Source organism: Portunus trituberculatus, chromosome 15 (genome assembly GCF_017591435.1).
Source record: "Portunus trituberculatus isolate SZX2019 chromosome 15, ASM1759143v1, whole genome shotgun sequence".
Lineage (NCBI taxonomy): Eukaryota > Metazoa > Arthropoda > Malacostraca > Decapoda > Portunidae > Portunus > Portunus trituberculatus.
Window position 1 is genome coordinate 20,608,003 of NC_059269.1, and position 10,586 is coordinate 20,618,588.

Genomic DNA, 10,586 nt, shown 5'->3' on the forward strand with positions numbered 1-10,586 from the left:
TTTCTACCGCCTGATATACGAGTATTTCAGAAAATAAACCAGTGTGAAAGGATACTAAGCAGAGGAATATATATATATATATATATATATATATATATATATATATATATATATATATATATATATGTGTGTGTGTGTGTGTGTGTGTGTGTGTGTGTGTATATATATATATATATATATATATATATATATATATATATATATATATATATATATATATATATATATATATATATATATATATATATATATATATGTGTGTGTGTGTGTGTGTGTGTGTGTGTGTGTGTGTGTGTGTGTGTGTGTATATATATATATATATATATATATATATATATATATATATATATATATATATATATATATATATATATATATATATATATATATATATATATATATATATATATATATATATATATATATATACAATTTTTCTCTACATACACATCTTTTTTTTTTACATACAAATTTATCTACTTATCTATCTGCCTACCTATCCACCTATCTGTTTATTTATGTAACTGACCATTTACGTACCTGTCAACCTATCAAATTATCCGCTTATCTATCTATCTTCACACAAGCATGTAAATATCACCACCACCACCAATACCCGCACCTGCCCATCTTCGCCCTCATGAACGGGTAAGGAAAAGTGGTATGTTTCCCATGAAAAATGCTATAGATAAAGCTTTCAAATATAGTTTTAACACTTTTATTATACTGCCTGGTCAGATTAATGACCTCTTATTTAATACAGCTCATAACACACTTGTCTGACTCAATAAGTGTAGGTTTTACTGCATAAAAGTAATAGAAAATACTATCTGTAAATTCAATGAAGAGATTGCAGTGATACAGTCAGGCAGCTACCATATGTGATCAGGTAATAGCTCCTCAAGCACTCAATGAGCTCTGGTTCGACAGGTCCATTTCCTGTATTGTTACCGTGCACATGTTTGGTTTCTTCAGTGAACAATATTATCTAAGAATCCTAATATTCACAGATGTAACCGTTTGCCTTGATGTTGCAGTCTACATCATTCCACCCTCGAAGATAAGGACCCGTAACAAGGCAGTCTTCAGAACCGCTATTGTTGTCAGGCTGCCCCTTATGAAAGTTTTTGTATTTCAAAGGACGACCTGTAAGAAGTAAAGGTACTATATTAACGTAGACCTAAAGAATCATAATTGGAAAGTAAGCTTAACATCACTGTTACAGTATGTTTTGCGATATATATATATATATATATATATATATATATATATATATATATATATATATATATATATATATATATATATATATATATATATATATATATATATATATATATATATATATATATGTATATATATATATATGTATATATCCGATGCATAAAAACATGAAAACGTTCCTTTATTCAACTTTATTCGTACTTTTGCATCTGTAAGTGCGCGCGCACGTGTGTGTGTGTGTGTGTGTGTGTGTGTAGCTACAAAATAAGCATACATTACCTGTCTTACAATGAATCCATTTTCCTTCCTTGGCTTTGTCATTTGCACAGAGCCAGTATACTGGAGGCATTGAAAGAGGATCCGTGGAGAACCCAAAGCCGATAACCTTGCGCATTTGTCTCTCCTGCTTATTTGCCTGATGGGGTAAAGATATGATAAGAATGTCAGTAGTTCATGTATATTTCGTAGTTACTGGCTACTGCACTACTGACGATATTAAGGTAGCAATGGTGATCATCATGGAGACTGTTGTATAAGTAGAGGTTTGAGTGATCAGTGAGAAAATGTGATCTTTACTGTATTCTTATTAGCGGGAGTGATTTTTTTTTTTTTATATGAAAGAGGGAACAGTGGCCAAAGGAAAAAATAATAACTTAAAAAAAAGTCCCACTGAGGAGCCGCTCCCTAAAGCATTTACATAAAAATACACTCGGAAGGGAACTCCGAGGATGGTATAGGAGTCTTTTTCTTTTTCTTTTCCTATTTCCTTTTTCTTTTGTCAATTCTAAATTTTGCATGAAGAATGTATGTGTCGATAGATGCATGTAGTGTTGTGTGAAGGAAGAGTTCTGTGACAGCCCCCTTGTGTTGTGAGACAAGGGAAATGTTCAGTGAGGTCACAGCTGGCTTTAATGTTAAGTTCACATCACCTCATGAACCAGTGCTATTAGACCTCACTGGGAGTAATGATCGTTACGGCAAGTGTCTACTGCCTACTCCACATGGTGGATGGTGGCATTAGCTGTAGCAGCGGCAATGACAGTGACACCTGAAAAAATAATAATGTAGTAGGAAATTTAGACTTTTCGGTGATGTATGAGATCAATATCAAAAAATTTCCTATGGAGTGTATGTGTAGAGATTATATGTAGGTAGGGAATTTATTCTCTTGAATTAATCATCATTTGTTTATTATTATTTCTTCTTACACATTTAGAAAAAGATATAATTTAGTATGTAATATCTGTCTATGATGTTGCAGGTCTAGGTTGAGGGAAAATACTAATACTAATCCAAGTAATTGAATATAATATGGAAATATCATACAAGGGGAGAAATGGTGTAGCTACTCTAAAGTTGCTTAGGTATGGTAGTCATGAGATAAGATACTGAGTAGAAAGATGAAGCTGAGGAGAAGGAAGTAGATAGGTAAATGTGGTATATGATTCACAAGCTTAGGGAATTAAGGCATGGTTTTATTATCTGTAAATATTTCAAATAAAACAAACAATCAGTCTTCAAAAAAATTGTAATGAAGAATAAGTAAATATTTTCAAACACCATGCAATATGTATTGTTAAGAATCATTTCTATCAAAAAGAACCAACAGAAGAAATACTTACAATAGGAAGAGCAAGAAAACCTTTCATTTTTTTGCAGGCCTTTTTAGCCTCTAGAAAAGTGGCAGGAATATCATACTTCACGAACTTCTTGCGGCGCCTTGTTTGATCTGCAAGAAAAGACAGCTGTCAACATAATATAAAGAATCTGTCAAATGTAATCACAAGTAACATTTTCTCTATTAGCCTTTCTGTATAAGTATTTATATAGAAATTAGATAAGTGTGAGAAAATACTTATTATATATTATTTTTTTATATTTCTTTGTCTTTTCTTTCTATTTTTTTTTTTTTTTTTTTAAGAAACTCATCATTTCCAGCATAAGGAGGTTAAATACGAGAAGACAGCATGATGTCACAAAAGAGAAGCCGACGGCTATTGGTCCGTGCTGCTCCTACTCAAAATATTACCAGCCGCCCATTGAAAACACATGGGAACGCCCGAATTACGTTCCTTATTTTCTCTCTCATGACCATGTTTCGCGATTGTTTACAATATATGTGACCTTAAAACACTCTTGATAGTCGTGGGATGCCGTGACACGAAGATGATGATGGTAAATCATACATACAAATTAGATAATACAGCTTTGGTAGACTTGAGTGAGAGGCGGGGAGCTGTCTTTAGGGCAAATTAACGTATAGCTGGACCAGGTCATATATATATATATATATATATATATATATATATATATATATATATATATATATATATATATATATATATATATATATATATATATATATATATATATATATATATATGAAGGATTAATAAAATGTATATAAGGTGAAAGTTAGCCTAAAGGTTGATTTTCCCTGGTATAACAATTAACATAGATGTTAAAGCATCTCTCTCTCTCTCTCTCTCTCTCTCTCTCTCTCTCTCTCTCTCTCTCTCTCTCATTTATATTAATGTGTGATTTCATATCACTGTGCATTGGAAAAGCATCTAATCACTGAAATTTTACTTTACCGTTTGTTCCTTGTCATGCAGTAAACGAGAAAAGCTTGGCACATATCGATATACTTTAGTTTTTAGTCAATTTTATTCATGAAGTACGCAATATATATTCTACAGCTTGTAGTATGACATGCAGATTCTATAAAGTCCCAACAAGTCCGCACCCCAATATCGTTCTCCATTAATTCCGACCAAGGATTCTCTCTCTATATTCCTTGATTCCGACATCGCATTTTTGCTGCTGAGTTTGGTCAGCTGACAGAAAAAAAAAAAATGCTGGAAAAAAATTTGCCACACACAAGTGATACTATCATACAAAAGCACTACGATGGGTACTGTAAGCCGTACTTTCTAATAGAACATTGGTTTTTTCATCAAACTTTAATGTTCATCAGTTCTTCAACAGTTAAGAACGCGTGTATAAATTCCAAGCTCTTATGGAGAGAGTACGTCTACCTAATTCTGATTGTCACGATCCCTACATGTGATCCTACTGAAGACTGAAAGAAGTTACAAACACTTCCTTAGACGACCATATAACTTTTACAACTATACCAGCAACAGCAGTAACCACTATAATAATAATTGTTGATTCGTCCACTGATTTTGCAATGCAGTGTTCTCGATGAAAACTAACGACGGCTCACGAACTGTGTACCAAATCCTATACATGGTCAGGAACTCTTACCTGCATGGGTGGAAGTGCTTCTCTACTGACTGATTAAAGTAATAGACAATACTAGAAATGAAAACTCACAGTCATATCCTTCGAAGGGATACGAAAGATCAAATTCTTCCCAATGAGTTTGCGCTTCTGTTGAGGCGAAGTTGTAACTCCCATGCTCGAAGAGAACCAGCACCCAGAGGAGAGCTGCGAGTTGATGAGGTCTTGGGTAGTGCATTTTCCAGTATCTGAGGCAGACTGGTGATCAAGGGCCAGTGATGCTTGTCTTTACTTACAGTAGTATGCATTTGTAGCACGTCTCTTTTTTTTTTTTTTTTTCTCTCTCTCTCTCTCTCCAATCAATATGGCGCAATAATGTTATGATGCATGCTTGTAGTATAATGATCCCTGTCCAATCTTAACAGTTTGTTATGATTATAGTTGTGTTGTAGATGAATGGTCACAAAGGTAAAGTGTAAAGCGTTCTCTCTCTCTCTCTCTCTCTCTCTCTCAGGGTTGACAGCATCAACACCAAGTTGGTTTATCACTATATTAAGAGTACAGTTCACTACATTACACTAAGACAGTCTGCATACTCACAAGTCCCTGATATTCTAAATTCACGAATATGCTGGCATACTTTACAGTCCGATCCAAGGCATTCTTGAAGAGCTAAATCATAAACTAGAAATGTAAACAAACAAAAGAAAAATATATAATTAACGTTTAACAGTTAACTACTAATTCCCAGCGCATGAATGAAAATATGAGAATAAAAATTTAGTATAGAAGACTTGAGGTTCTGGAGACAGTGCGTGGAGTAATTAATGTATAAGAATAAGGAACACGACGGAAGAGTGTCTATTGTTGCAAAATGTGGAAACTACCTACTCTGTACCCATCTAGTCCGCGTAAAGGAAAGGACATAAATAAAATCATGATGATGAAGTGGAAGTGGTGCCTGACCTATGCAATACCATTTTAGGATGTATTGTACTCGTTTTTTTTTTTTTTTTTTTCTATCCCAAATATTTTTCCAAGGGTAGCTTCCAGCCCAATTCTTCACTGCAATTTTCATCAAAATCAATATTTCCATCAGAGTAAACTACTTTTCAACAGACTGATCACGTTTCTTCAAATAGTATATATAGTGTGTTCCCTTCCTCTCTCTCTTTCTGTCAGATGGTGCTAATATATATGTATGACTGGATTCACTTGCCCCCAAACTTGATACATTGCTGGCCTACGAATTTAACCTCTCCTCAGATGTTAGGCAGTTCATAAAAGTCCTTTTCCTCCAGTGATCACGACTAGATAAATACTTAATCTCACATGTCCTTTATATCAAAATAACATTTACTCTTTTTGTTACTTTCCAGATTTCATGTTAGGTGTATGTATTTCACATGCAAATTAAGTTTTTAACCAAGTGGAACTTGCACAAGTTTGCCTAAACTATTTGTGATACTTTATATCATAGAAAATACCCAAAAATCCAAGAATCACTTGCAAAATGATAAACCAAATCTTTACAGGGAAATGAGACATCACTAACATCATTACATGATATAAACATTTATTATAAAAGTAGACATTTTTATTTGTACTTATTGATAATGTACTTGCTTAGTCCCAATATTTAATGAGACCGTCCCACCCAGCTGTGGCAATCTTACTAGTTTCATGTGGGTGCCACAGGATGCCAATGCAGACATCATCATGAGCTTTCCATTTCTGATATAGCTTTGTTGTCTTCCAGTCCCACACATGAGCCTTTCCATCAGCATCCCCAGACACAAGGTATGACATGTCTGGTGAGAAGTCTAAAGTACAAGCATAGCCTGCCACCATATGACCTGTGAAAACCTTCTTGCGATTCATCTTAAAACGATCTAAAGCAGAAAATATTACAATTTTGTTATCCATGCTTTGACAAGCCAACCACTTCTTGTTTGGTGAGAGAGTAACTGCAGGCATTGAATGCATTGAAGGATCTGCAATATATTTGAAATCAACAGGAATATCCCACTCCCATACCCTCAAGCTTTTGTCATCTGAGGTGGAGACAAATCTTCTGTTTTCATCAATAAAAGTGATGGTGTTTACTGCTCCTAAATGACGATCATATTCCTGGACAATCTCAGCACTCCGAATATCCCAGCAAACAATCTTCTTATCTGAGGTACCAGCAACAAAGAGGTTTTGATTGCCATCATCTGGATTGAATTTGACACAATATGGTATCTTTCTACTAGGAAACCTGGAAATACAATCTCCAGTCTCTGTGTCCCAAAGCTTTATAAACCTATCATATCCAGCTGAGAGAAATTGTTTGCCTGTGTTATCAAAGCAAGCATCCCTTACTGCTTGCTTATGTCCCATATATGTTCTAATACATCTTCTGTTGTTGAATACTTCCCAAATTTTTATCTTAGTGTCCATAGAGCATGACAGGAGAAGATGGGCAGATTTTGGAAACCATCGTATGGCAGCAACACCTTTGGTATGTCCTTTCCATGTGTGAATCAATTTTTTGGGCATAAAACACTTCTCAGGGGGATCAGGAGACTTCAAATTAACACCAACATCTTGTGGAATATGTAAAAAGGATCTTCCTTGGTAGTCATATGCATCTTTGATGTGCAACAAAGACTTCTCCTCAATTGGCTTGTCGTCATTTTGCTTCCGTCGTTTCTGTCTCTTGGCAAGTATTTCATCTAAGTCATGTTGTTCTTCCTCTGATGGTTTCATAACTGTTTTCTCATTTTCAAATTTAGCCCATGGTCCTTTGAATCCTTCAGTATCACTTGCATCATCATTCTTGTCACGTCTTCTCTTGGGAGGGAGGTCAGCTTTGTGTTGAGTTTCAAATACAGTGATCCCTGAAGTCTTCTTGGCTGAAGAGAGATCTCCAATATATCTTCTGCCATCTTCTGGATGCCCAGAAATGGATGGATCAACAGCATAACCTGTAAAAAGAAGATAAATTGTGTTTAGAATACTATTGAATTTACTAGTAAAATTTTCATGTAAAATCTAACCAAACCTAACATAAATGACTTAGCAGTATGGTACCAAGAATTGCTGCTGCCTTGCCATTATCACTGTGAGCAGCTCCTTGTCTACACCTCATAGCGTCTCAACATGATGCAAATTTTACTGCATTACTTATATGGCTTATGAGCTCCTTGTACAAAACTTGTAAGCTGCATTTAGCTTATAACAGATTTTTTTACCTTTTCTGCATACCACTACAGGTTCCTAACATTACAAGGGGAAGGAGCAGAAGAAAATGACTCTTCATACTGATTTTTCTTATATATGTTAAGATTGAGTGAATTGGAACCCTTTTTGTCATTAGTTATGTATTTTGTTATGAGAATTTATTATACAAGCAATTAAGATAATATAACTACTCATATCATTGAGATCTTCCTCTACACAGATATTACAAATGTATGAAGTTGTAAGACATTAATACATGTAAATACATAATAATTCTATATAATGAGGTACATCATAATTATGTATCAATCTTATTTTCATAAAACTGAAGTCCAAAAAAAGAAGGATTTGTTACAAAATATAATTATTCACTTTTTTTTTCTTATCTATGTTACACTTACCATATGTTGTGAAGGTTCTCCTTTGTGATTCAAATTCAAAGTCATTGAAGTGTGCAGTTTCTACATGGCCAGCAAGAGAGTTTCTGTCCACCTCGTGGTACTTGGAATGGAGAGCTTCTGGCCCCAGTACTGGGGCATACAGTTCATCATATTTTGGATTGTACTTCAGTTCCTTTTCACTGGGGTCTATGTGGCGTCGGTCATCAAGTTCTTTCTGAAAAAATAAAATAAAATCACATTACTACCACAAATCAATCTTTGCAGCATTGCACTTAAATATATTTCCAAATAAATCTCTGGTGAATACTGATTTTCAATAAAGATTCAGTATAACTCCAACTTAACCTTCTATTTTTTTCCAAACCTTCAAAAAACCCTTTGTATATATAAATAATACACAAGTAATAAAGTGGCAGAGGTTACATTAGCTTAGGTAAATCATGAATTCAGTGGGCAGTATAGATTTCATTAATATACTGAACCCCTAAGCCTGTGCTTTACCTAACCTAACCTCTGCCACCTTTTATCAATATATACTGTAATTTGTAAACAAAGTAATCTATAAAGGACTGGAAGAAAATATATGAAAATAAAGGCATAGGGTATCCTGTCATTCTGCTCATAAGCTATTTTGTTCCCCACAGCATGGAGTCAATTTGCCCACACCATGGAGTCATTTTGCCCATACCACGAAGTCATTTTGCCCACACCATGATGCCATTTTGTCCAACATTACAGTTTGACCGTCTCTCTCAACTAGTTACCACAGCCCAATTACAAACCCTAATACAATACGTTTCAAGAACATGGATCCACAACTCCATATGAGCACCTTCTACGTGGAGTATTTTCAGTCAGTCTGTGCACAGTAATAATGACACTGGAGGATGGCGCAACAGACTAAACAAACGTGCTGCAGATAGATGCAACCTTCAATTCTATCTCCTTGTTAAATCTTCTCCACACTGAGGCTGGACTAACATATGTGTACATGAAACAATAAAAGATGCAGTGGAAAATGCATAGGGATTTACAGGAAAACTTATTCACACTTTGGGATGAGTATGTAAGGGGCAGGAGATGTGTGTGTGTGTGTCTGTGATTATATCTATCTATCTATCTATCTATATATATATATATATATATATATATATATATATATATATATATATATATAATGATAATAGATGCATTTATATTGTGATTACAAGTGTATTTTAGTAAACATACATTCTTTTCAAATTCTTTAATTACCACTTGATAAATGCACCAATGGAACGTGTGGGCCAGTGGTGCCATGACTTGTGGGAGAATCAACCATAAACCAGGTATAGGAGTTATCCTGGATTATTACCCAGGAAGACTCTGAGGAACTTGTGCAGCACCTGAAGCCAATAGAAAGTGCTCACACGGTCGGCAAGGATCTCCAGTTAGTTGTGTCTCCGGAAGTTACGTTAGTAACTTGTTCAGAGCTGTGACCTTACTGAATGTTTCCCCTTGTATCTCGCTACACTAGCCCTCTACATACAACTCTTCCTTCACACAAACCAACATACATTCTTCGCGCACCATTTTAAATTGAAAAAAATATATATTATAAAAAAAACTACTATATCATCCATGGAGTACTGCCCTTTTTGTAACATTTTTCTATTAGACTTATTTGGGGGGCGGCACCTCAGTGGACCTTTATTTTCCGATTTCTTATCACAATTTTTGCCGTTGGCCGGTCTTCCCTCCTACATGAAAACAAACAAAAAAATCCAAACGTTTAGTGATGCAGGCAAAACATTTAATACCCATGGCAGATTACCAGAAAAATATAGAAATTTGAAATGACACACGATGGGGGCTATTAATTGAAGCTTATTCATTACTCCAGCAGTGAGAAATACGTATAGATGACAGAAATGACGCCTCCCCCCCCCCATGAACCAAGTGCTCTCCTACACCTGTCAGCACTCACCGTGGACGTAACTTCCGGAGACACAACTAACTGGAGATCCTTGCCGACCGTGTGAGCACTTTCTATTGGCTTCAGGTGCTGCACAAGTTCCTCAGAGTCTTCCAAGTCACTTTCACTCTCGCTGCCGTAGTCTCTCAGGCTCAGAAGGGACGCCATGTTTGTTTACATCATGAAGTCAGCGTCTGCCAGCACTTCTGTTCATAATTTATATATTTTTCTTATGAATTTATATTTTAAACACATTTTTTTAAAGAAGAAAACATTTGGTATCCCATTATAGTAATTGATACTGATTTTTTTATTTGATTTAATACTGAAGAAATTAGCACCTCTACTACCAAGGTACAATAGTCCATATGATAATAATAGTTATACCGATGTTTTATTTTTATTAGAAAACAGTTTTTATCATTATGTTCAATTATAGAAAGTATTAAATGTTATGCAGTGCAATTTATTGTTAAAAACAGTATAGATACCTTGGCAGATCAAAATACTAATACCTTTTCTTATACCGGTGTATA

General features: G+C 34.8%; 2 protein-coding genes across 3 annotated transcripts; both read right to left on the reverse strand.

Annotated features, from left to right (window-relative positions):
- Window positions 1–704: 704 nt before the first annotated feature.
- LOC123504305 (perlucin-like protein) lies at window positions 705–4,754 on the reverse strand. The gene is made up of 4 exons (XM_045254724.1): window positions 4,564–4,754; window positions 2,847–2,953; window positions 1,504–1,639; window positions 705–1,146 (listed from the first exon to the last, which is right to left on the reverse strand). Exons 1-4 carry the CDS (start codon window positions 4,706–4,708, stop codon window positions 998–1,000), a joined length of 537 nt encoding a protein of 178 aa, XP_045110659.1. The 5' UTR covers window positions 4,709–4,754; the 3' UTR covers window positions 705–997.
- Window positions 4,755–6,021: 1,267 nt separating this feature from the next.
- LOC123504176 (pre-mRNA-processing factor 17-like) lies at window positions 6,022–10,236 on the reverse strand. Of its 2 annotated transcripts, none has more exons than XM_045254513.1 (3): window positions 10,063–10,236; window positions 8,097–8,310; window positions 6,022–7,439 (listed from the first exon to the last, which is right to left on the reverse strand). In XM_045254513.1, exons 1-3 carry the CDS (start codon window positions 10,216–10,218, stop codon window positions 6,097–6,099), a joined length of 1,713 nt encoding a protein of 570 aa, XP_045110448.1. In that variant the 5' UTR covers window positions 10,219–10,236; the 3' UTR covers window positions 6,022–6,096. The 2 variants fall into 2 exon arrangements, with proteins under 2 accessions (XP_045110448.1, XP_045110450.1); XM_045254515.1 differs by lacking the exon at window positions 10,063–10,236 and adding an exon at window positions 9,351–10,024.
- Window positions 10,237–10,586: the final 350 nt, after the last annotated feature.